Source organism: Neospora caninum, chromosome XI (assembly GCF_000208865.1).
Source record: "Neospora caninum Liverpool complete genome, chromosome XI".
NCBI classification, from domain to species: Eukaryota; Apicomplexa; class Conoidasida; order Eucoccidiorida; family Sarcocystidae; genus Neospora; species Neospora caninum.
This window is the reverse complement of record NC_018397.1, coordinates 3,612,248-3,637,610: the sequence shown is the minus strand read 5'-3', so window position 1 is coordinate 3,637,610 and position 25,363 is coordinate 3,612,248. Positions and strand designations below refer to the sequence as shown.

General features: G+C 54.7%; 4 protein-coding genes across 4 annotated transcripts; 3 read left to right on the top strand and 1 right to left on the bottom strand.

The window, feature by feature from the left end:
* On the top strand, positions 1–4,448 carry NCLIV_057310 (conserved hypothetical protein; the record flags this gene model as incomplete). The annotated part of the gene is made up of 3 exons (XM_003885287.1): positions 1–2,748; positions 3,306–3,339; positions 3,529–4,448. The coding sequence occupies 3 exons, from the start codon at positions 1–3 to the stop codon at positions 4,446–4,448; spliced, it is 3,702 nt and encodes a 1,233-aa protein (XP_003885336.1).
* Positions 4,449–7,603: 3,155 nt separating this feature from the next.
* NCLIV_057300 (hypothetical protein) lies at positions 7,604–9,727 on the top strand (the record flags this gene model as incomplete). Its single annotated transcript, XM_003885286.1, has 1 exon — positions 7,604–9,727. One exon carries the CDS (start codon positions 7,604–7,606, stop codon positions 9,725–9,727), a length of 2,124 nt encoding a protein of 707 aa, XP_003885335.1.
* A 1,911-nt stretch (positions 9,728–11,638) lies between these two features.
* On the top strand, positions 11,639–14,332 carry NCLIV_057290 (conserved hypothetical protein; the record flags this gene model as incomplete). The annotated part of the gene is made up of 1 exon (XM_003885285.1): positions 11,639–14,332. One exon carries the CDS (start codon positions 11,639–11,641, stop codon positions 14,330–14,332), a length of 2,694 nt encoding a protein of 897 aa, XP_003885334.1.
* A 1,610-nt stretch (positions 14,333–15,942) lies between these two features.
* Positions 15,943–22,088, bottom strand: NCLIV_057280 (Peptidylprolyl isomerase D (Cyclophilin D),related; the record flags this gene model as incomplete). Its single annotated transcript, XM_003885284.1, has 12 exons — positions 15,943–16,028; positions 16,358–16,465; positions 16,823–17,003; positions 17,582–17,665; positions 17,971–18,074; positions 18,625–18,694; positions 19,083–19,324; positions 19,652–19,774; positions 20,173–20,311; positions 20,583–20,747; positions 21,044–21,205; positions 21,816–22,088. 12 exons carry the CDS (start codon positions 22,086–22,088, stop codon positions 15,943–15,945), a joined length of 1,737 nt encoding a protein of 578 aa, XP_003885333.1.
* Between the last annotated feature and the right edge of the window lie 3,275 nt (positions 22,089–25,363).

The following is a 25,363-nucleotide window of genomic DNA, read 5'->3' as shown; positions in this document are numbered from 1 at the left end:
ATGAGCTCTGCGCCGTCGTCTTTCCGCGGACCTCTGGAGAAACAGAGTTCGGCGTGCGTCACCCCCTCCGCGGGCTTTGGGGAGCGGCGGTCGGACCTGGGCGTGGAGACCCTCGCGGTGCCGATGGAGTCCAACGCGCCCGAAGGGGCGCGACGCAAACCATTTTTCCTCGCCGGGAGTCCCGACCGCGCGTGTGCAGCCGAGGAGACGCCCCGTGCATCCGAGGTTTCTTCGGGAGAGGTAGCGATGTACGAAACACTGCAGGACGTGGTGTCGGACTTCTCCAAGGCTTTCCGCGTTTCTTGCCCGCACTTGCCGTGTCCTCCCGTCTCTCCCTTCCCCGACCCTTCCGCCATAGCTGGAGAATGTGGAACGGAGTCTGAGAGGCAGGAACATCCCGTGCGCGCCGCCTCCACCTCTTCGGCTCCCCGACCGTCTGGAGTGTCGCTGCCTCGGGAAACGAGCAACGGAGACTGGTGTCCCCTCGAGATTCCTTCTCTCTCCCCTGGACTCCACCCTGGTTCTCTCAGTATGCGTCAGCACGCGTCTTCTCACGCAAAGTGTTCGAGATTTGCCCCTGCTTCGCGTCTCCTTCCCCCATCCGATTCAGCCTGTGGGGACAGTTCCGCTGCGTCCGTGCAGCTCGAGAAGGAAGCCCCCGCCGTCTCTTTTCGTGGTCACGCGCAGGATCCAACGGCGTCAGTCCGAGTCGAAGAGACGTGTGTGTCGTCTTACCTTGCTCCTCCCGAACCGCCGAAACGCCCCTCAGATGACTCTCCATCACCAGAGAGAAGACCTGAGGCAAACAGTCCCATGTTTTCCTCTGCGTCTTCGCCTCCTTCCTCTGCGTCTTTGCCTCCTTCCTCTGCCTCCGCGGGTCTGCCTGTTCCTCGAAACCGATGTCTGCGGTGTCTTCAAGAGCACTTTCTGTCTTGTCCGTCGTATGGGTGGCGCCCCCGCAGCCCTTCTTCGCGTATATATGCAGCTCGCGTGAAGTGTTTCGCGATGCTTGACGCCCTCAAACGCCACGCACCTTCCTGGGCAGAAGACGAGTTGATTCCCACGGCTTTCCACGGGCTCATGTCGCCGTATGCGTACCACTCGGCGCGCGTCTTTTGCTGCTCAGCTGCCGATCTCTCAGCGTACAACGAAATCTTTGGGCGCTGGCTGACCAAGGTCGCGTTCGCGTGGGGGGCGGAGCGCGTCCCCCGGGCGTCAGGCGCCGAGGACGAGGCGAATCAGCCCGAAGCGCGAGGTGAGTCCTCGTGCGCCGCTTCGCTTGCCGAGGCGGCTTTCTCTCCATGTGGCGAGGCAGTGAACAGCGAGCAAAGCGCGAAACCTAGAGAGAGTGGAAAGACCCCAATCGAGTCGCCGTCCCGAGGCTCCGACTCGGCGCCGTGTGGTGAGGGAGGAGACGAAGGTCCGGGACGTGCGAGCCCGAAAAGTTCGCAAGGGCGACACACAAACGAAGCGAGAGATGGGAGTCGGAACTCCGAGCACGAAGCTGACTCGGCGGCTCTGGGGCTGACGGCACGAAGCGAAGAGGAAGAAGTCAAGGAAGGTGTCGGGGGCCCGTGGGCTGGGCAAGACGCTGGGGAACCAATCACCTTCGCAGATCTCGCTCGGCAACTGGACGCTGAGCTCCCACCTTTTGAAGGTGATGCACTGTGGACGCAGGAAAGAATAGACGTACGAGACGGGGCAGACGAAAGGGAAACGGAGGACTCGCCGAAACGTCCTGAGCGAGAGGAATCCGACAGGGGAGAAGTGGAAGGGGTGCGAGGCGATGCGTCCCCGCGTTCCTGTCTCCTGGAGGGCGAAGAGGGAGAAGGGAGAGAAGAGGCGACTGGAGGGTGGAGTCTGTCGCAGTTCCAGCAGGCCGAAGTCCACTCGCGGCTTCTCCGCTTTGTTCGGCAGCAGTCGAAGAAAAGACAACCTGAGCCGGCAGGAATGCGTCTCCAGAGAATCCACAGCGCCCTCGTTGCGTTCCTCCGGAGGTACGACACAGACAAACCGTCGCCCAGCCTGCTGTACTCCCCGGACAGCGCTGGAGTTGGCTGTGCGGCTCTGGACGGCTCGGAGGGAAGGCGACCGCTGCCCGAACCGGCAGAGGATGCGGGGGCGTGGAGCGAGACAGAATCGAAAGGAGCATCGAGACCTCCACGTTCGAGCAGCGACTCGCTCTTCTTCTTCGAGTCGTCCCATCTCCATTTCTCTGCTTTGCGGCCGGCGATTCTGCGAACCTTTCTTCGGACGAGTCGCCTCAAGTTTCTCCAGCGGGAAGAATCGCACCACGCTGGGCTGCCTGGGCAGCCGCTGTGTCTAAACAGTCGCCTGCTGCGCGCATCCGGCTGGGGAAGGCTCACGTGTGGGGGCTTCCGGTCAGGCGCACTGGGGGGACGGGGCCTCGGCGAGGAAGGCAACTCTGAGGAGGCGCGAGGGAGCGACGAACGGAGCGAAGAAGGCGAACCGAAGAAGAGAAGATCCCGCCTCAACCTCGCACGTGTGCTGCTGGAAGAGGAAGAAACGACAGCTGAATCCGAGGGAGGCAGTCGGCAGGACGCCGGGGGAGAGGAAGGAAAGCGAATGAGAGGCAGGAGCGGCCGAGGCGCACCAAGGGATGACGAGAGGCAGGAGAGAGAGAGACCGAGGCAGAACCACGATACGTGCATCGAGTTCAGTCGCGCCTGGGAACAGAGCGTGGATGACGTTCTGGACGCGCTCGACGAATTGAGAAGTGAAGTCGAGGTAGGCGAGAGGGAGAAGGCATCGACCCTGTCTTCACAAGACGAGGCGGAAGAAGCGCCTGAGCGCGTGAGGGCAGGCGAGCATTTTTTTGAAAGACTGACGCATGTTTTTGGTTGGAGGTGTCTACTCCTTGGCACTGGCTCCAGCTCGACGCCAGACAGTGTACACGCACCTCCGGATATACTTTTTGTACCGGCAGGGGACGTTACAAAAAGGCTGGATTGGACGCGCGGACCGCACATCTGAGACTCAACCGTTTTTATGGCGAACTTGGTTGAGATTCTCCCCTGCCTGGACAGGCTTTTTTTTACAACTCGCCTCTACATGTGATTTCCGCCGCCAGTGTCTGTACGTTCCTGGATATCGCCAAGACTCAGGTGCCCCTGTCTAAATCGTCTCTTTGTTGTGTTCGAGGGTGTTCGTAACACCTTTTTCCCCTTGTTTGGAGAATGTCTCTCTGGCTTGCCCACTTGCGTGTAATATCAGACGCTTATCATGTCTTTCTTGCACATCTTTTGCTTTCTCGCTTTCTCCCGCTGTATGTTCGGTCTGTGCAGGCAGCGCGTTCCGCGCTTCCCACGCCACCGCCAGGTAGACCGTTCGTCCTGCCAGTGGACCAGTGTATGTACAGCGTCGGAGCTCCCCGCCGTGGCTTCCTCTGTCCTCTCTTTCCCTGCACTTCGACAGCAGATGCAATCGTTCGTCTCCGGCTGCCGGGACCGGGAGTCCGTCTCTTGTCTCCGCAGTCAAGATCGCCCCTTTTTTCTGCGGCTTCCGCAGCTGTCTCTCCAGGGGATGCTCCAGAGGCCGGCGCAGATTCCGAAAACCCTTGCAGCGCTTCGTTTTTCTCGGAATCGTCGTCGGGTTCGGCGCCCGGTCTTGCTAGCCCGCACACTCACTCTCTGCCGCTTATCTCTCCCACAGACATTGCTCGGGCGTCAGGTCTGTTGGGACGCGACCAGTTCCATTTCCCGTTTTCGTCGCCTGCCGTCCAGCTGCCGAAGCAGTTCAGCGTGGCGAAGAGGGACTCGCGGGTGGCTGTCGCTTGTCGCCGCGTTGCATGCGGGAGCTCCGCGCGGCGCTCGCAGATTACGGGGAAGCGGTTTTCAGACGATTCTCGAGCAACCTCCTTCGACCTCGCTTCAGCTGTCCTCTTTGGAGACCCCGCAGTCAGTGGTCCCCTTCCCAAGAAGACTCGGCGGTCTTTCCAGGCTCCTGGCAGCGTCTCGCAGGCTCGGGAAGTGCGAGAAGGCCAGGGCGCGGGTTCCAGAGAGAGCGGCCTAGAGAGAGGAGGCAGCCTCGAAGATCTCGCGTCAACCACACTGGTGGAAGAGGCCGTTGCTAGAAAAAAGGGAAGAGACGAGAGCAGGCACGCAAGTCCTGCATGCGAGGTCGGGGCTACGCGAGGGCCCCCTGGATCCTGGAGCCTCCAGGTGGGTTCCCAATCGAGTCTACGGTCTTCCCGGCGCGTGTGCTTGCGCACGAGTGACGCGGACGGAGAGAGCGAGAGGCAAATGTGCGTGGCTGAGGGAGGGGGGGCGAGTGTGGTGAGAGCAGAAGCGGGGCAGTTCTTGGAGGAAAAAAAGGAGAAACAGGACCACGAGGCTGCTGTGGCGTCTGGAGAAGAAGTGGCTGGCGTGAATGGAACGCATAGCGGGGCGGCTGAAAGCGAGACGTCGAAGTCTGCAGCGCGTGTTTAGGCCAGAGGGGCCGAGAGAGAGAAGAGCAGGAAGGAACGGATCACACAGACGACGGGAGGGAGTCTTTTTTCACGGACTTGAAGGGGGCAGAAGCAGGGCCGGCGGAGTCGTGCACCTGCGTAGCCGACAAAGGGAACGAAGATCAGGCGCCAGTCTCTGCGTCTCAAAACGAGACAGAGGGACGGGACAGACAGGTTCGATCGGGAAGAAGAGGGAAATGGGAGCAGCCGGCGGGGACAGGGGAGTTTTTTTGTGTGATGGCGGTGAATTTGGGCCTGAGGACCCAGCGGAGATAAACGAGAAAGAACATCCAAGGTTTGGGCGTTTTCCTCAGGGCGCCTCCCGCCTGTTCGCCGATCGACTGCTGTTTACCATGAGGGGACGGAGAAACGGGATGGGGACTCGCTCCAGAGGGAATTCCGCCTCTTCCTCGGATCCAGCAGGAGTCTTTTTCGTCCCACCAGGACGTCTGTGCTTTGCCCATGCAGAGAAAGGCGAAGGCGTTTAGCAGCTCCGAGAAAGCACTGCATGAAAGTGGAGGCGCCCCAACGTGGGCGAAAGTTTGAAGAAGTGGTTATTAAGGGGAGCTCTGGCCCCGAAACGAGAGAGGTCGGCTAGTAGGGCGGTTACGGGTTTCTTTTCTATACACGAAAAGGGCTTTGCAATCTTTTTTGATCAGGTCGCATTGGACAAGAGGTGTGTTTGTGTGTCGGGACTCGACCGTTTTCGGGGGGGCACGCTGCAAGTTCGCTTTTTTAGACGCGGTTCTTGTTTCCCGAGGGAGTCTTTCTCTGATGCAACAGCCGTCGCCTTCACGTGTGTGACGTACCGCGTTCACCTGTGAGAGGTGCCGCACCCACAGGCAACCAGCTATGGAGATTTCTTCTGTTTCAAGTGGGAGTCAGGTGTTGCGATTTGGATGCCCCGTACGTGAGACGAAGTGGAATTTCGGTGGGAACGTTGGGTAGCAGAGCTAATGTGTTTTTGCGCAGCACCTGACGGCGCTGTCGTGGTGAGCAGCAACATTCGCTAGATCTGCGTAGGTATAAGGACCCGGCTCGGACGCTGCAAACGATTTCAGACACGTTTTCGTCCACAGCACTGGGGACGGCGCGGATGGAAACGGAAACAACTCACTGGACAACCATAAACACCAGGGGAACAGTAGGGTCGGCACACTCCAAAAGTTCCTCCACATGGGTCTTCCATCTTTTAAACTCACAGCGCTTGAATTGGACGTCTGGCGTTGTCCGCTTTCAGGTTGGGAAAAAACTCTTCGCTGCGCACCTCACACGGGAAAGAGGAAAGCGAGGCCACAGCAGAACGGGTATAAATCCAGCGCAACACTGACGCGGGTTTCAAAGTCCGAACAATCACGTCAGCCTCGATTGCGGGTGAGTTCCGGAGAACGAAGCGACGCTGCTCAGGTTCCGAAGACGTCAGCTTTTGACACTTCAGGAGCAAGGTATCTGCGGTGGAATTGTTCTCTGCAGCAGGGGAAAGAACTCGTTTTTGTTCCACTCTCTGCAAGACGCGGCTCACAGATGTGCTAGCTGAAGTTTCGGAGGTAAGGAGAACGCGTGAATAACCGCCTACTCTCGGCGACTTTGAAAGCGGCATTTTGGCACAACTTCGCGGAGGAGGGCGGTAGAACGCTGTTTTCCCCGGTTTCCACTAGCTTTTTTCAGCTTCCATCTGTCCTTTTTGGTAAGCAATCCGGCGGCACGGCATTTGCTTCTTGTGCAGCGAGACTCACAGTCTGAAAATTTCGACCGTTTCTATTAACCCCGCAGAGAATGGAACTGACCCCGTCAGAGAATCACAGGTTACACCCGTCTTGTTGGACTAACGTCTGCTCTCTCTAACGGACGAAAGCTTCGGATGCTACAAAGGTGATGAGTGTAGATCTCGACTTTTGGACTAGTAACCGAATTGTTAGAAAAAGCTAAATTTCTGCCAAAACTCGCAAAAAGCTTGGTCTAAAGGCCACCGCTTGACGAGGGAAGTGTCTTAACAATCGCTGTTCAGACAAGCAAAAGAAGTATTTTCCGGAAAGAACATCTTACTACAGCCGCAGCAGGTTCTGGTGATCCACGGTTGCGGTGTTGATGATGCTACAAGGAAACGAGTACGATCTTTTTTCGACTTCCGGGAAGTGTTGGCAGTCAACTGCATGGTGACCCTCCCCGATCATAAAGCAGCACATCTCCAGACGACGAATCTCTCTCCCGCGTATCTAAATCGTGTGACCGTATTCCGCGCTGTATCTTGTTTACCGCGTTCGTCTCAACTGGATTACCTCAATTGTTTCTCAAACCGTACGCACGCCTCTAGTGAAATTCATTGCCGCTTTGAAAAATCGCGCTTGCGCAGCTAGGTGTAGGAACAAGTTACGAGTTTTACCGCATTCTTTTCTGAAACCGTGGAGGGCGATACGCCTGCATTCCTCACAAATCATCAACCGCGGCCCCCAGCTGGCTGGATTAGGGACGTAGGCTGCTTCGCGACGCTGTTGATATCCTGTTTGTCAAGCGTTATTTCCCTTTCCTCGCCGTCTCAACGCGTTACGTTATCATTGGGAGGCGTGACGCGACGATCGGTGCCGCTAGATGTACTGAGCTGTCCTGCGTTTCCGTCGCCGTGAATCGCCTCCCTGTCAGCACAGCTACGCTACCACGAACATGCCCCTTTGAAGCTCGCTGAATTGCTTCGACGCTCACACTCTCTCGTCTGAGGCTCACATCAGTCTCGCTGACATGCTCTTACAGAAAAATAAGGCCATACACACGGAGAAGCCCTGGGTCGCGTCGGGACCCCTGACAGTTTGTTGTTTGTATACGGGCTCTTTGATTTTTGACAATGGTTTGAGGTTGCGTGTGCCGTGGATGGCATCCCGTAAGGTTGCGTAGAAGGAACCGCCGTATTTTTTGGACTTGTTTGATGTTTGTCTGGGTGTTGGAGTGTTCATGTCGTGTGTTGTAGAATTCTCATATACAAATGGAACGATTCGTAACTAAAATATGTGTGGATAGAACAGTGCCACAGTCTACAGGTTGAGAGAAGTGAAAAAGTGGTGCACACAGACTTGCTTGTCGTCTTGTTTGTGGGTTCTCTGTCAAGGAAAGAAGGGCTCGCGGTCTGTGTCTGTGTGGAGGATGTTGGCGGTTGAGGCCTTGGACTCAAACTGTTTTGACCTTCTTACTTCTTTCCTGTATCTCAATGAATTGCCGGTGCTCCGGCTGGTATGCCGTTCATTCGCCAGCCGGCTGGGCGATCCTAAGATATTTGCGTTCGATGTTCGTCAATCGCAAGCATTCCTGTTCCCGGGTCAGTGGTACGACGAGCGTGATGTTTGTTGCACGCGTATATCGCCGTGCGAAACGGAAATAGAACACTGGCAAGGCCAAAGAGTTTTGGATGAAGGAACAGTGGTTAACGAAAAACAAAGTCAGCTGGCCGCATGGCCCCATTGTGGGTCGGAAGCATCGAGCTGTGCAGCAGCTCTCGGGTCTTCTGAAGAGGCGAATACCCGGGTCTCAATCGAACACAGTGACTGTGGCGGTTGGGACCAGGAAGGTGATTCGGTTTCTGCGAAGCGACGCCGGCAAGCGCCAAGCTTCTTGAACGCGTATTTGTCTGTTCGTCCGTGTGGCCTAAGACAGCTATCACTGCACTGGAGCGGGGGAGTTTCGCGGTTCTTGTGCGCTACGTTCAGAAGACTCCTCACCGCCGCAGCACCGACACTGGAGCATTTGTCGACTTTTGGCTCGTCCTTGGCTATGTGGAGATCTGTCTGGCCTCTAGAACTCGCCTTCCCTCGACTAACGCGGTTGGATATTACCAACGATTGTGGGACTTCCCATGTAAGATACTACCAAGATTGTTTGGATTGGCATTTCCTTACTCGATGCGAATTCCCGGCCTGCAAAGAGCTACGCTGGTTTGATTCCTTCGAGTGGGATGACGATGACGACGAAGTTCTTTGGCACGAAATCGTGTACCACCAATTGAAATTTCTCTTCTCCTTACTGTCCTCCATGGATGAACTTCGACGCCTGGCCTTCACAGCTGACTCACGCTACACAATAACTCAGGTTCTTGTGTACTTTGCCTCACGGCCGTCTTGCGCTGTTGAGGAATTGGAAATCGTTCCAGCGATCCGTAACTGCGAAGCGCTAGACCGTGACTGGCTGCTGCCTGATACCTTCTTCGGCAATTCAATGCTTGACGGGATGTCGAAGATTCAATCTGTGCGCCAGATTCGTTTTGTCTTGAACGAATGCGACCTCTGCGAGTTTATCCAAACAGGCATTCTTGCCCTCGTGAAACGTATGTGTCCTAGAGGGGATCTGTTTCTCGGAGGAACTGTTTGTTTAAACATGTGCGAGAAGGAAATAGAAGGATGGTGTGGTGCTCGGAGTCGTTGTCATGGGCTGCTCCAAAGAACGTGTTGTGAACATTCCCTCTATCAGTGTGCCACTTCAGATCAAATTAAGAAGTTCATTCAGGGTCAAAGTATTACAGAGTTTAATTTCAAGGCCATACGAGGGGACTCTCCAACATCTGTCACTGTGTCCATTTCTCGTCCTGGAGTTAGGTACCCCTTGACTCCGGAGTCTACGTCGCCCCAGTGTCCTACGTCCATTCCTCCGACTGTCTCACTTGAGGTTGCTCGGCCTCTGCCCAGACTCTCTTCTTGCCTCTCCCAGCACATCCAAGATATTACACGACTCATTCCTGGAATCTTGTTACGGCTCGAAGGAGACAGACGCTATATGGATCAAATTGTCAATCTGCCAGGTTTTTCGCGGAACCTGGTCGGTCTAGAGATCGGTCTTAGCGGTGGACAACCCAGCGCACCCGCTGAGGAGCTCCTGGCACTCGCTTCCAGATACGGACGTTGGCAAGCTAGAGTTATCAGGCTGTATGATATAAGGAAGGGGAGAACGAGTGCCGGTTCGCGGACGAACAGTCAAGGTGCTCTTGGGCGCTTTCTGGATTCACTGCTGCATGACGCATGCCCTAATGTATCTGTCATTGAGTACCGACTAGTTGGACCTGCTTCGTGGCAGAGGGAATGCGGCGTTCAGCGAGGCATACCGGCCCTCTCGGAAAATATGCTGCCTGGGTTTACGCTCCATCAGCGGCTAGATTACCAAGTCGACGGTGGAGCGGAAGCGATCCGGGTAGGCAGGACAACTGGTCACGTCACAGTTCTCGTCTATCGCAGAAGTGAGCGCCACGGTGCCATGTTTGTGAGTCGAAGTTGTTTTTCGTGAATGCATTTCATGCGTTACCCTCAAATGTTATTTCCTTGAGTGCGTTAACACCCGCGTGGTAGTTAATGAACCTCGTGTTCCTTTGTGGAAGTTGCCCTCAAAGGTGAACAAGGGGGTAAGTGAATTTTGAACCTATGCAAGACCATAGTTCTGCCGACCAGGGAGTCTATCTCCGGAAAATTTGATTCCCTTTGTTATGTTCCAGCTCGTCACTGAATCATTTCATTTGCAGTCGAACGCGAAACGTTAGTGCTCACAACGCACGCAGTTTTTGCCACAGGAAGAGACAGAAATTTTGAATAGATTCATATCTTATGTACGTCACTTGCCACGATAGCCATGGCACAAAGCACTCTGTAGCGGTGGGGGGCAGAGGCGCGAGGAAACCGAGCTTATCATCCGCGAGTTCTCTATCATCAGCTTGACTGCACGCTTTCCTATATGTTGGACGGCATTCCATATTATTCGGTATCTTAAAACAGTTTTGCGAATATCTTCTCCACAAAATAAAAGTTGTCCCAGCCGTTGACAATGACCCGAGCTAACAGATTTGCACATACAGAGGTGAACGACGGGCAATGCTGAGGAACTTAGTCCCGAAAATTATTGCATTTTGCTTTGGGGGTCCATTGCAGTGACGCTCAGAATCGAGAATGGTGAGGATGTCCATGCCCCAGCATGATGCACTCTGGGTTGCATGGTAAAAACAGTAGAGGCAAAAGTTGTTCTTAACAAAGGCACCCCCGACCCATCAGGCCCATTGCTTTCTGCGAAACTGGTTCATGTGCCCACAGGTACCTCTTCCCTTCAGGCACACAACCGGTACACCAGCTAAAGTATTAGATTCAAATCACTGCATGTGCATTGAGTACGATATTGTCGGAACATCCCGACCTCCACGTATTCGTGCGCGCGCGCACTGGCGATACCCCCAGCCACCAGACAGCGTAAACAACAAAGCGGCAACCATATTCTTTTCAGTGGTACTGCTCTTGTGGAACCCTAATTCACTCGTCTCGTTTTCTTTTTTTCCACATCACTTCATGTAGAAGCTTCTCGTGTACCAAGCTGATCAAGGTTGACGCTCGTATCAGTCCGCGGGGTCAACCTCGCGCTACAATCTTGAGGAACTACGCAGTTTTTTGTATCGTGCATTGTGTCAGACAGCAACTGAAAACTACTGCTAACAAAAATGTTGACCTCTTAAAGTGGACAGCTCGTCGTTTACTGTTGATCCTGTGAGCACGAGCTCTGTGCCGACGGCCTAAAGTGATGAACCAGGCGCGACTACTCTCGCGGGATGGGAGAAGGTGACGCAATGTGGCTGCAGTTCTTCCTTTCGCAAGAAATTTTAGACCTACGCAGATGATTGGAAATGAAAATGAGTTGCGACTTACAGGAAAAGGACTCTTGCTCTTGTTGCTGGTTAGTTACTCTGACGCTCAACAATGTGCGGCAATGAGAGAAAATGAGGTCAAGCTTGTCTTGTCGCTATCCGTCATGTTACAGTTGCTTTCCTCCTCTATCTTTTTGGTAGTTTTTTCGCCAGGTTCCGAGTCTTCGTTGAGTTTATGGTCCTTTATAACAGACCGAGGTTTTCTAAGTGTATGTATGTGTCCGGCATTCCTGCTGAGAAGTTCTTCTTTTTTACCCCCCCCCCTCCCCGTCGAGGGTGGCTGCACGAGGCGACAGCAGTTGCGGGTCAAGCGCGCCTTCGCCGCGAGTCGACGAAACTCTCGCCGAAACTCACGAGACACACTGGAATTTTCGTGAGAAAGCCGGACGTCTGAACCGTATCAATCATGACGCTACCAAGCATGGGGCACTCCAGTGAGAACGGAGAAGCGTGAGACCCCGCGCCGATTCATCTTGTCTTGGAGCCGCGGGGCTCCGCTGGTCCTGTGTCCTTTCATGCTTTGTTTTTTGCTGAGTTGCTTTGCTCCCTTGGTCTTCTTCGGAGTTGATTGCAGCTGGAAAGCAGAGGCCGCATTCTCAAAGAACGACGCGAAAGGGAATGCGTTTCCCACCATGGGCGTAGGGTCAGCCCGGCCCCTAGTGGGGTCCCCTGAACCGGGACCCGGCCTTCTGGATCTCCTCGAGGACGGTTTCCACGCCCTCTTTTTCCGTTATTTTTATCTCAATGAACTCCCGTCTCTTCGACTCGTTTGCAAGGCATTCCGAAGATGCCTTGGACCCGAACAGGCGACAGCATCGCTCCGTCAAATGAGAGGTCTTGTCTTTCCTGCGGACTGGCCAGCAAGGAGCCTCTCGGAAGGTCCCAACACGTCCGATCCTTCCCCAAGAATTAAAGACAGAGTCAACTCGGTTCTGTCACCTGGCGCGTCCCCGTCTGCTTCAGGACCCGAAACAGAGTTTGCTTCAACTGAGTTGGCGGAGGCACCTTCCAGTTCTTCTGTAGAGGGGACAGTGGATGGCTTGCCTGGGGTTGCGACGCCGAGAGCCTTCAATCTATTCGGGCATTTCGTATCTCTTCAACCGCCGCCCCCTCTTCTTTCCGAGTTGTCGTTGTATTGGGACCAGAGTGTCCACTCAACAGAAGTCATGATTCCTCTCTTCAGCAAGCTTCTCCTCGTGTCGGAATCGATCCACAGTCTCTCAGTGCAGACGCGAACAGCCGCCTGGTCAGCGCCAGCAAACCTTCAGGGGATCGTTAAGACCTTTCCCCGTGTAAAACGGCTCCGTATTCACCACAGTTTTCTTCGTCGAACGGGACCGAATGATACGCTGTACGGGAACCTGGTTGTCCCTCCCGGCGCATACCGGCGGACCCCCTATCTCCTGCGGCACCGGGGGGAGTTTGAAAGGATGCTACAGCCCCGGCCTCAGCTTCTCTCCAACTGCCGCTTCCCCGCTTGCGAGGACCTGGAGTACTACGAGCTGTGCGAAAATGAACTCACACCCGGTCTCGAACTCATGCCGTTTATTCGTCGTCGGGAGCTCTGCACGATCGTTCACCTCCTGTCTGTAATGGCTCCCGTTGTCCGGAAAGCGACCATCACACTTTGTTGCTTCAAATCGTTGCCGTTTGCACTACAGGGTATCTTAGATAGCGCGGCCTATGGACAAACGGACATGACAACTCGGGATATCTCTGCTTCACCCTCTGTCCATTCCTCGACATTCCGAGCTCCAGAGAATTCAAAATTTCCTGGCAGCTCTCTAGAAGAGCTTACAGTGATTCAGAGTCTTCCGGAAAGGTGTGTGGATGATGCCGACGTGGACGATACGGAGCTCGAAGCGGCCTTCCCAGGTGTACATACAGCCGGCCACAGAGGGGCGCCTGGGGAGTCGTCGCGCGACCGGCAATTCCGGAAGGTTTTAGGGAGCTTGGCAACCCTTCGTCTAGTTCTCCAAGACGACGACATGAAGGACGTTTTCGATTCGACCGTTTGGCCCATCGTGCGACACCTATGTCCTGCTGTCCGGCCTCTGTACGAAGGCACAGCGAGTTTGCCGCTGGAAATCGCTGGTCGTGCGCTTCGTCTCCGCCTTCCCTCGGATCACCGCCCCCATCTGTCCAAGAGAGGCCATGCCTCTCGCAGAGATCAGCATGGCAGGGACCGGTATCCAGAGAGGAGAGTTGAACCGATTGAAGACGCGAGTTTGGAAATCGAACGTTTCGACGCCAACCTCGATGGCGTCTCCAGTGGCGTAGTTGAAATGTTGCGGGACTGGATAACACGACCAGAATGGATGGAGGTTGGTGTGTGGAAACATATTATAGAACGGCCGCCTCGGTTACAATTTGTCTGTAGCTGGTGGCATGCCGACGTGGTGGCTGCATGCGCCGAGGCACTGGGTTTCCTCAAAAACGCAGAACGCAGTGCCGCAAGCGAGAATCAGCCGTGCCGTGAGGCTTCCAGCAGCAGCCGGGGAGCGGCGGGTGGCCAAGGAAGAGTCGAGGGAGACGCAGGGACGCAAGCCTCTGAGGAAGAATCGGCCTCTGTTCTTCCGAGGACGGGAAGTTCGCGCACCTTTGTGTTACCAACCGTCGCAGTGAAACGCATGATGTGGGACTACGACGCACGCCCTTTCGAAGGCCTGATTGCATCTCTACCACACTTCGTCTTGGCAGTTGACTCGCATAGTGCAACACCACACTTTCGTAGGGGGGGACCTTTACCGAATCTGCTAGGACTGCAGATTGATCTTTGCCACTGGGGCAAGATTCGCCTCTGTCGACAGCATATCCATGTGGCGAAAACCCACGCACTTCAAACCCGGTTCCTCCGCCTGCTAGACTCGAACCGCCTAGAGTATAAACTCATCGATTCTGCCACAAAACAATCCGTAGACGCGTATATTCAGGATCTGCTGAAGGCCTGTCCACACACAGAGGTCATTGAATATCGTCGTCTTTCCCTCGAATACACGTGGCAGATGGAGACGGGAGTGTCAGGTGATACACCGCCATTCTCTGTCGAAAAACTATGCAACCAGGGTTTTCATGTCGTGAAGACAATGCACATTCCTTCCTGTGGGGGAAATCACCTGCCTAGTAGTTTCAATTCCTCCATAATTAGCATTTTGTTTGTTCGGAGGAAGAAGAGCGCCTTCGCAACCGCCCAAAGCTCGGCACTTTGAGCTCAACAGTGTTGGGGAACAGGTCGGCAGCCGCAGGTTCAGGCGTATCTGTGCGCCCGCGTCAGGGCTGTCCCGAAAGTGAATCTGACGTCAACCACATGATCCGTAAGAGATTATGTCTCGGGGGGGATTGATTTCACTGTCTCGCCTCAAGGATGATCGGCGCACATCCAAGTGATTTTGCGGGCAAAATCGGGGGTGAAAGGGAACCCCGAGCGGACTTCCGTCGGATTAGAGAGGCCATCTTACTGCCCAGAAAGGGACATGCGTTACGCTTCCCTCAGCGGCAGTGATGCTCCCAGTTACCGGTATCAGCTTTCAGTCTGGCGCCTCTTATGACAGGAAACTGAAGAGCAAGGGTACCGAAGAATAGGTTCTTTGTCGTTGAGCTCCATCGTAATTCACAGCTTGTTCCACGAGTTCCAACCGGGCGGGGTTTAAATCGACGCTGAGCTACGAGCAGTGGTTTGTTCCAGTGAGAGATTCTGCTCGTGGGAAATCCAAGGTGGATGCCTTCTTTCCGGTTTCTGCATACTCCCGCATGCTAAGCAGGTACCGCGAAGTAAAAAGACGCGCTGTGCCTCCCTTTTGTGCCCCTAGTTCATCTGCTAATCTTCAGGTCCGCGGAAGGATCCTCCCGAGAGCGCTCCGGCCGACAAGGGTACACAAATCCCCGTGATTTCTCATCTTTCCCTCGCTAATTCACTTTCTCGCGGCGCCAGAGGGTGCCTGCAAGCACGACGCGTCTTTTTACTGCGAATTCAGCAAGAACAATGTTCGTTTCTGGTGCGTGTATTGTTTTCAATGCAGTCTGATTTCAGTCGATGAAGAGGTGACCTTTGATGTTGCTGCGGTAAACACTCGGTGCAGAAACTCCTCTCATGGCTCTGGTCAGCATAACGAGGAACTGACAGCGCCGAACAGACCGAGACCCGCCACTCGTTAGCGTAGATCCCAAGCGTTTTCCAGAGGAAACATAAGCACATCCGAGCACAGAACACAGACGAGAGAGAGGCGAGGAACACATTCCTTAGAAGCAGCCGCCGTGACAGCGAGGCACGGACAGCCAACCCGGCGACATCCATCCGAACCGCCACGTGCACGCCACCGCGATGCAAAGAACGTAGAACCAGGCGCATAGCCGCATGCACAATCGCGCACATCCATAGAGGGACACGTAGTTCCACAGATACACAAAGTGACAGAGAAGAATTGTATATAGGAGTCAGTATCAAAGCACGTGTCATACATCAACAAGATAAATTTATATGTACGGGAAGACTTATATATGCACATGAAGCGGCAAGGAAAGAGACAAACCGAAAATCGGACTCTGGATACCCCTTACTGGCGAAGAAAGAGACGCCTCTTCGCCCGGAGAGAGGGGGGGGGGGATACGGGCCCCGACGCGAGGTCAAAATACACTGCAGAAATCCCCAACTCGCCCTCGGTTCTATGAAGGACGGACCGCGAGAAAACGAGGCGTTCCCAGTCGTCCACTTCGTTACGCCCATCTGTTTAGCTAGAGGTAGATCTCAGCCGAAGTCTATTCTGCTTTGAATATCTACCAGGGAGGACTGAGAGCACATTCGAAAAACGCGTTTGCGTTTTCACGCTGTCTTGGAGAAGTCCGCAAGGAATTGGTGAATTTGGTGAACCAGTTGCTTCTTGAAGGCATCGATGCACTCGTCGACAACTGGAACAGCAAAAAGACGACAAAGACCCCGAGATGAGGAGACACCCGACAGCAAAAAAGACGGAGCGATAGACGAGAAAAAAAACGACAGTCCTCCAAGTCACACAGACAGTTCTGGCCCACTTGACACCGGGAGGCGCAACATCACACGAAGGAACCTCTTTGGCGCGACTGTCTTTTGGCACAGAAACAAATGCTACGGAGAAAGAGAAACGATTCACTCAGTGTGCCTGCCGAACCTCCGCGAAACGCAAACACAGTGGGCTTCTAGTGCTGTATGTACACTGCAATGCTCGCGCGCGATGGGCGACCGGACTCTTCCAGCTTACTTGCTTGGTTGCGAGGATCCACTTTCTGTTTCATTTTGATGCGACTGCCCGTCAGCCACGCCTCGCCCTTGCCGTCTGCACTGCTCACTTCCGGAAGCGAAATCTCTCCTTTGGACCCAGCAGAGACAAAAACACAAAACAGCTTCGTTTCCACCATGACGGATGGTTCGCGAACCCCCAAGGCGTCTTCAAGCGTACGTACACTTCTCGGCAACAGCGGAGACAATCGGAGGAGCACTGGGAACCGCGCGTCTCGGTTGGAACCGGGGAGACTGTCCTTCGAAAAGCAACCAGCTGGGAACGAGGCAGAGCGAAACCACGCTCCCCCTCCCCTCCCCCCCCCCCCCCCCCCCCCCACGTTCTGAAGTCCCCGCCTGCTCGTTCTCGCCTGTCTCTGTGCTTTCTTCCGCTGGGGCGTCTCGTGGTTTCTGCCCGTCGCCCTTTTGAGCTCGCTTTTCTTCGCACCTTTGTAGCAGAACTTGGTGTCGTCTTTCTCGCCAGCTGTCGGCACGAGTCCGTTGTCTGGGAGCGTGAGCTCCCCGGACACTTCGAAGACGACGGTGCATGCGAATTCAAACAGGAAACGTTTCGTCCCTCGCATCACGACGACCTGCGCATCTCCCGTCAAGCCTGTCACCTCTTTGCACTGGAGGAACAGACAGACACAGGCAGAGGACAAGCGAACTGGACATAAAGAAAAACTAGTGGAGCGGCGATGCAAGAAACGAAAACGGTCCGAAAACCAATCCAAAACGCAGATCCACCCACTCACGCCTTTTTGCCTTTCAACACCCTGTCGCGACTGGCGTTGTTTGCAGCCTCTCCCCTCGAGCAGGAGAACTGTCCTCCTGCCACCGTCCCCGGACCAGAGCTTCGCGATCGCTCACGAAGAAAAAACAGTCCCCCTCCGTGAGTACGTCCTTAACCCCTTCCTTAACCACTTCCTTGACCAATTCATTAACCACTTTATTAACCACTTTCCCCATCAACATACACGCGACTGCAACAGGGCGCCTGAACGCGCTCACCGAACCACCTTTCCGTTTGTCGACGCGCCTCGCCGCTCTTCCCCAAGACGCGACAGGCGCGCATCTCTATCGGCAGCTGTGGCGCGCAAATCTCAGCCTTTCTAGAAAGGCTCTGCATCCCGGAGGTGCGTCCTCGCGAACGTTCAGAAAGGCGTAAAGAGAAAAACGCGGGGTTAGGCGCCATGGTTTTTCTTACCTTGATTTCTGTATGCATGAACTGCCCCATGAGTTTCTGCAAAGAGGCGAGAGGATCCGCGGATTCGCCGCCCTTCGACGATCCCTGAACGCAGCAAAAAAGACCCTCTCTTGGAAAATCCTTTCCTGTCTTTCGCTCCTCTGTCCGAACATATATACATATATATATATATATGCACAAAAGTATATCCATATATATAGCAGCGTCATTCGCTTCCCATACATGTGCAAATCACACGCCAGGAAAGCAGGCAGACGCAGCCACACGTGCCCGATCATGCATTTTCACAGATACTTGTGTATGCATCTGTATTTCTAGATGCACAGATATGTACAGATATGTATACGAGTAAAGGCGAATGGAGTTGGCCTTGCCTGGAGAGTGTTCACGAGCTGCTCGGGGTTTTGAAGGAGGGAATCGATGTCGCTGCCGCGAACAACTTTCGCTTCTTTCAACCGCTCCTCGAATCGCTTCTTAGCCCACTCCGAGACGTCTGAAACAGAGCCAAAAATTCGGGACAAGAAAGGTTGAAAGGAAGCAAGATCCTTCAGCCACAGGGGTCTAGCGAAGGACCAACACCTGAAAAGCGTCGCTTTCCACAGACTGCTCTTTGTTGGAATCCCAACGGGGGGAGTGAACGCATGGCTCCTATATATATATATATATATACGTACACAAATATATATACGTGGAGGTCTGCCTATATACGAATCTTTCTACCATTCTCTGTATTATGCAGGCACGAATCACCCTGTAAGACGCATCCACACAGAGAACCAGAGAGACACTCTTGTCTGTGCTTGTTAATAGAAACGACAGCAGTACACACCAAAGGCGATCATTGGTCTGTGCACATGGGACAAGGAAATGGCTGTACATGTGTATGCATGAATGAACGGTTAGACACACATATGTACATATACGCCACAAATATATACATATACATATATATACATATGTATATGTGGCTGAAGGAGTGCGTAAACAGAGAGCTGTTTGTGTATAGAGAGGCAAGGGAAGGGGTTCGCGAGACGAGAGTTTACCTTTTTCCTCGTACGTGGTTCCAGCGGAGTTCCAGGAAGAGACGCCGCTCTGTTTGGCTCCAGTCGAAGCCTGCAAAGAAAAGGTCAGAAGCGTGGAAGGCTGCACTTGATTTGCCTCTCTGCATGCGCCAGCAGAGCGAAGCGAACAAGAGAGGAACCATCCGCAGGCGCCGTCTCTCTCCACAGAGGGAAGCTCACAGCGAGACGAGAGACAAGCGCGTGGAGCAGGACTCCTGAGGCGTCAGCCGCGCGCGCGTGTGGAAAGAAGGGAAGTGAGAGACAGAGCATTGTTTTTACCCAGAGGCGAGACGAACACAACTCCACCACCGAGGGCGTTGCCGAGCTCGTGTCGGGCGCAAAAAACACAGCGAAGAACCCGCAGAAGAAAAGGGCCAGTGCATGCGCGTTTTACATGAGCTCGTTTGGGAAACACAGGTCTGGACAAGCCATTCTCCTACGTTCTCGGCGTTGGATGCAACTGTCGACCGCCCCCCAGCGGTGCCCGCTGCGGCGCTCGCGTCTTCGGGTTCGATTCGCGTCGGTCGGTGCTGTGCATTCAGTTTCTTTTCCTCTTCTGTCAGATCTCGACGGAAGTAGCAGTAACCCATCTTCTTCGTTTCGTCGATGATCTTCTGGTCTTCTTCGTCGAGTTCCAGACACTCCACTCCCCCTGACGCCTTGCTCGTTCGCCCTGAGGAAGCTAGCCAAAAAAAGGAAGACGAAAGAGTCACGAAACTGGAGAGAAAGAAGAAGAGAAAGAGGAAACACGCACGGGAAGAGACGACAGCGAGAAAGAAGAGGCAAAGAGAACGCGACGCGAACGACTGCGTCGCCAGAGGCTCGGCGAGAGGAGGGAAAGGGAAGACAGAAGAGACCAGAAACGCACAACGTCCGTTCGGTGTCAAGACGCACACAGATGCCCGTCCCTCGTTTGTCTTCCGCGTACTCCACGCATCTGATTCGCAAGTCACGCACGTGTTCCCTGGAAAACGCGGATTTTCGATTTTTTCTGAGCTCGCCGACATACCTGTCGTCGAAGGCGACGACGCGGGGGAGTTGTTCCGCTCGCGGCGTTGCTTGTCTTTTTTTTCCTCGGCTTTCCGATGCTCGTCTTTCCACGCGTCGAAAGAGATCTCTTCTTCGCCCTTCTCTGAGCAACAGCATACGAGACAGCGCACTTTTCGCTGTCGAGATTTTAGCAGTCCCAATCTTTTCTCGCGTGTCCATCCTCGCAGAAAAAGACGCCAGGACAGCTATCGCGAGAGAGAAAATCCGGTGTCTTCTCGCGGGGACACCATGTATAGAGCCGAATCCACAACGAAGCACGTATAGGGAAGCAAGCAACACAAAAGAAACACACGCGTTCCCCTTCAGGTTCCACACGCACCCCAAACGTCCGCCAGACGATCTCTGCACCACGCTCGAGTTCTCGCTTTCTCTCCATCTTTTCTTGGGAAGAGCATCTCTTTTTCAAACGCTCTCTTCTCGATCTCCCCCACACAGTGGTAAGGTAACGGGAGGTTTTCTGTTTCCTGCTAAGCAACCAACCTCTTCGCTCCTCCATTTCCTTCTCCCAAGTCGCCCTTTGCTTCTTCTCCTCTTCCGCCGCCTGCAACCGCTTTTGCCGCATCTGCTCTTCTCGGTCCGCGTACATTCCTGCCGCTCTGTCAAAGAGGCCGCTGAAAGCCTGAAAAAAACGAGAAGAGACGCAGCACAAGCCTCCTCGCTCCCTCCCGCGCGCCGCCTCACGTGCGGGGGCGCCCGGATTCGCAGAAGGGAGACCCAGCGAGACAAGACAGAGAAAGAGAAAGAGGCGACGAGGTGGGAGTAATCGTCGTCGGCTTTCGGAGAGTTTCAAGTCCCACCGCGACAGACACACGCACGCCTGGCGAGCGGACGGCAGACACACACACTCTCTTGACACCTGAAAGCGTGAGAGCGTCCGCTCCCTTTCTTACCTTTTTCTTCTCGGCGTTGTGCTTGGCAATTCGCTCCTTCACCTTCTCGAGTTCTTTGCGCGCATCTGCGTTCTTCGGATCCAAACGCGCAACTTGGAGAAGATCCGCCTTCGCCTCCCCGTAGAAACCAAAGGCGCTGCGGGCTACGCCGCGACGATACAGAGCCTGCAAAGGAAGAGAAAACTTACACGAGACGAATGCCATGCGGATGAAGAAGCACAGGACGAGGCACACACACACACACACACGTATGCATCCATACTCACATAGATGTAAATATATACGCAAAGTACATACGCCTATATATTTATATACGTATATTTATACAAAAGCACGCGTAGGTGTTCTCCTGCATATATTCCTTCGTGGAAGCCCACAGCGGTGTCTTTCCTCGGATGGAGCTGCAGGGAAGCAATGTCAGGTCGGCGGCTGTGCGTCAGGAAAACTTGCGGAAGTTTTACCTTCACGTTTTCGGGCTCTTCCTCGAGAACGGCATTCGCGGCGGCAATCGCCTCGGACCAGTCTTCGGCTTTGATGCAGCACATCGCTACGTTCGAGTTCAACGCGACGCGCAGCCTTTTCGCGTCCCCAAAATCCAAATCCTTCAGCTGCTTCAGGCCCTCCTGAACGAAAACGAAATCTCTCAAAAACACGAGTCTTCCACACATCGATACAGAAAGCCGTCTTTGCACTTTGCACCCGCCTGTATGTACACGCTCATATATGAATACACACAGACAAATATATACGTACAAAGATATACGTACAAATATATAAACATATACATATACACACATATATACATATATATATATATATATGCATAAACATAAAAGTATGAATATGTGATTTTACATGAATATGTGAGAGAACGACGAACGGATGCCCGGCGGCGAGAGAGGCGCGAGAGTGTCTTGTTGAGGGTGATCTTCACTGAAGCAAACGAGGCGAGACGGATCTTCAGAGAGGACAAAAAGAACGGAGCAGTCGCAACGAAGAGAGCGGCAAGACAGAAACAAAACGTGAAGTTCTTCTCTTCTTTTGACCATGCAAACGATCCACATGAAGAAGCACGCCTCTGACATTTCCCTTCTTATGTGTTTCCTGCTCATTTTCCGCTTCCATTCTTTCGAGCAAAGTTGACACGCCGAAAGAAGCAAGAACGCGCGAGGTTACGTATAGAACCCCCGCATTCTCGCCGGTGTCTGCGATCCCTTTTCCTGCTCGACTCACCGTGTACTTGGCTTTCGCTGCCGCGATGTCTCCACTCTTGAAGACGTCGTTTCCTGCATCTTTGCAGGAGAGGGCGATTGTCATTCTTTCTTCCGGGGTTCCCTCGACGGCATCATCGTCCTCTTCCTTCGTTTTCTCGTCGTCCGTCGGTACACTCGACAGCGAGTCGCTCATGCGCGCCTCCTCCTCCAAGTGCGCCTCCGCAGTCGAGGAAGGGAACGAGGAAGACTCCCGCATTTTCGTGTCGTTCTCTGTTGTGTTCGATGCCTCCATCTTTTTGCTCGCTTGGCGATAGGTGACGCCTTCCCTCGCAAAAGAAGAACGGGAGAAAACCACAAAAATGATGGAGGGGAAAACCTGCCGTGCTTGGCCACGCCACGGTCGATGAGCAGCCCTCAGAGTTCCGCGATGCGAGAGAAAAAAACGGGAAAACGTCTCGGGAAGGCGAGATGGAGGACGCGGAACGTTTTCTCCCCTTGTGCCGTAAGAGACAAAGCTCGACGGCGCAACGCAGAGCCAGAGAAGAAGATGGAGCACAAGCGAAGGACAGAGACCAAGGAGAGAGGAGTGTCTTCTCGTTTTGTGTCTTCTCTGAATCGTGGGATCCCGGACACCAGTCGCCGTCTTTCTCCCTTGCTGTGCGGCACGAAACGACGCTGAGCGTCCAGAACGAGAGGCGAAAGAGAGTGATGAGGTTTTCCGCTTTTTCAAAGGCGTATGTACACAGCAGCACCTCCCGGATTTCTCTCTCTGCTCGAACGTTCTGCGCTTATTTCTGCCGGACACCGCGGTGAGGAGACAGGAAGGCTGCTCGAGACACGTGCGATTCCCTTTGAGGCGGCAAGAGAGCGAAACGGTCAAACGCCAGGCGCGCGAAACTGCGGATTGTCTGTGGTCGTGATGCCGGAAAAGAGCGAGGCAGTATCCTTTTTCCGCCAGCGTTTTTCCGTTTTGTTCCAAACGCGAACTCGAACTGCCGCGAAGAACGCGCGCAGCGGGCGGGGAGAAAAAGCCTGGACGGGGCGAGGGGCGGACCTCCGTTTGTCTGTGGCAAAGAAAAACGCGATTTTGAGAAGAGACGGAGCCGGATTGGCTGCGCTTTTTCTCCCGAGGAAACAAACAGGCAAAAACTCGAGAAGAACTCGCAGAGATCCCGGGGGGTCCGGCACACCGCACGCGGAGTGAAATTGGGGTGCTCCTCCCGCGGATGCTTGTGTCCTTTTCGCACGCGTGAGCCTCCGCGTGTGTAGGCGCTGGCTGCCGTGCTTCTTCCGCGTTGAGAGGATCGCGGAGAAATGTAGCAATGAAGCTGGCGACAGGGTTGGGGAGACACAGAGGGTTCGCCTTCACAGAGCTCCGAAGAAAAACTGGTGGCAGACGGGCGCACGTTTTCTGCTGGTGCTGGGCATTCTCACGTGTACATCCACTGCAGCGCGCGCGTGCGGCGTTGGGCGAAAATCGTAAAAGACCTGAGCCGTTCTGGACGGTCTCCGCTCCGCAGGGCGGGGCGCCGGGGAACAGCGGAGAGAAGATATTTCTGCGCCAGAACAAAAGAGGAGCGAGAGCCGTTTTTCCCGAGGAAGACGAGACTGCATTCCCTGCGAGGGCGAGGTGCATATACACTCGACGCCAAACCGAATTTTGCCGTGTCTCCTCCCCCGACTTCTGCCTCAGGGCGCTCCAAGAGTCCGGCCAGGCAGCAGACACCAGCGCGAGAACGAAGCGAGAGAACCACAGGCGTCGAGCGCGAAGAGGCGCGTGCGTGTGTTTTGCGCGCGGTGTGTCGCTTCGAGTGTACATCCAGCCGAAACGGCGGACGCAGAGGACCGAATGCCCCATCGGACATTCCCGTTTTGCGAAGGAAAACCCCGAGTTGGAAACGAGCCCAGGGGGCTGGCTTGTGAAATCGAAGCGTTTGACCTTTTGAGCCGCGACCGCCGGTTCCGCCGTTTCCGCCGTTTCCGGGCTCTCGGTGTATGTACACCCGAAAAGGAAAACGCGAAAAGACGAACCGTGTCCCCTTCCTCCACGTGTGCGGTCCTGGGTCTTCTCTCCTTTTGAGTGTCTTTCCTTCCCGTCACTTTCTCCGTTTTGCGGCGAGCCTTCGTCTCCGATTGCTCGCAGTCTCGTGTGCATTTCTGTCGGCGACGACTTCCCTCCCCTTTCGTTTCGCGCGTGCGCTCTCCCCTCCTGACCCCCTAGCCGGCGTGTTGGACACCGAACCACGCGCTGCAAGACAACGGCAGGAAATCGAGCAGAAAGGATTCGAAGCAGACGAATTTGTGTCGACTCGTCTTTGCACTTCTCTTCTCCCGGCCTTGTCTTCTCCTCGTGTTTTAAAGTCGCTCTCTTCCTGCTCCCGCTTACGCCACTCCCGCGTTGCTGGGAGCCCTTTTTTGCTCGCCCTCTCGCTTCGGTCCCGTTTTCACTCTCCCGTCGTGTCCAGCTCTGACACTAACAATGGTGCGTCGAGGACTGGCGGGTTACCGCGCGTCCCTCTTTGTCCGGAAATGCCTTTCTCTGGCTGATGGCCGGGGCCTCCCCAAGCTCTCTTGCTCAGGGCAAAACGGGGAGCGCAGGCGGCGAAACAGTCGCCCCCCAGACGCTGGACGGGCGCCGAAGGCACAGAGGGGGGAGCCCCAGCCAGTGGGGGGCCCACATCGGCCAGACCCAAACCGCCCGAGCCGAGGAGACAGCCCAGAGCGAGCACAGACACACCACGCGGGGACCAAGAACAACGGGGACACCCCCCCCACACACCCACCCACAGACCCAAAAGCCCCAACCACACACCCAACACACCACAAACACCACCACCACCCCCCACCAAGGGCCCACCCCCCACCCCCCCCCCAACTTTCTTCTCTTCCTGCTCCGCCTGCTCGCCTGGGTTGCGTTCCCCTCTCGTTCTTTGTTGTTTTGCCCCCTCATCTCCCTTCTTTTCTCGCCGTGTTCTCGGTTTCCAGCGTTTCCCGTGCGTCTCGCACCTGGTTTTATCTCTTCCTCAGCGTTGCCTGTGTCTCTAACCTGTTCACGGTGTCGCGTCTTTCCCCTCTCCTCGCTGACAGCTCATTCCTGACACATCAGTCTCCACCCTCTGCACCGGAATGTGTCCTGCTGCCGCACTATCTCCTGTTTTTGCCCTGCACTGTCTCTTTGAGAAATCTCTGTCTCTTCCCTTCTTTAGACACTCCCTTCGCCCGGATCTCTCTATCCCTTTCTCGCGGTTTTCTCCGTTCCTTCTCTGCCTCGTGTCGCTTTCATCCAAGATCGATCTTTTCGTCTCCTCTCTCTTGCGATATCTCTTTGCGTCCTTTGCTGCGTATCCCATGATCTGTAGCCCGTCGCCCCTCACACGCTTCCTAACTCAGCTCCTGCGTCTCCTTGTCTCCTCCCCAGGCCTCTATGAACGAGACTCTGTATTTCTTTGGCGGATTTTGTGTTTGCTAAAATGTGTCGACTGCTGCTGTCTTTTTCCTCGACTCTTCGCGTCCGCACTTCTTTCGACGAATTCTCCTTTTGTGGCGCATCCCTGCCCTCACCTGCGG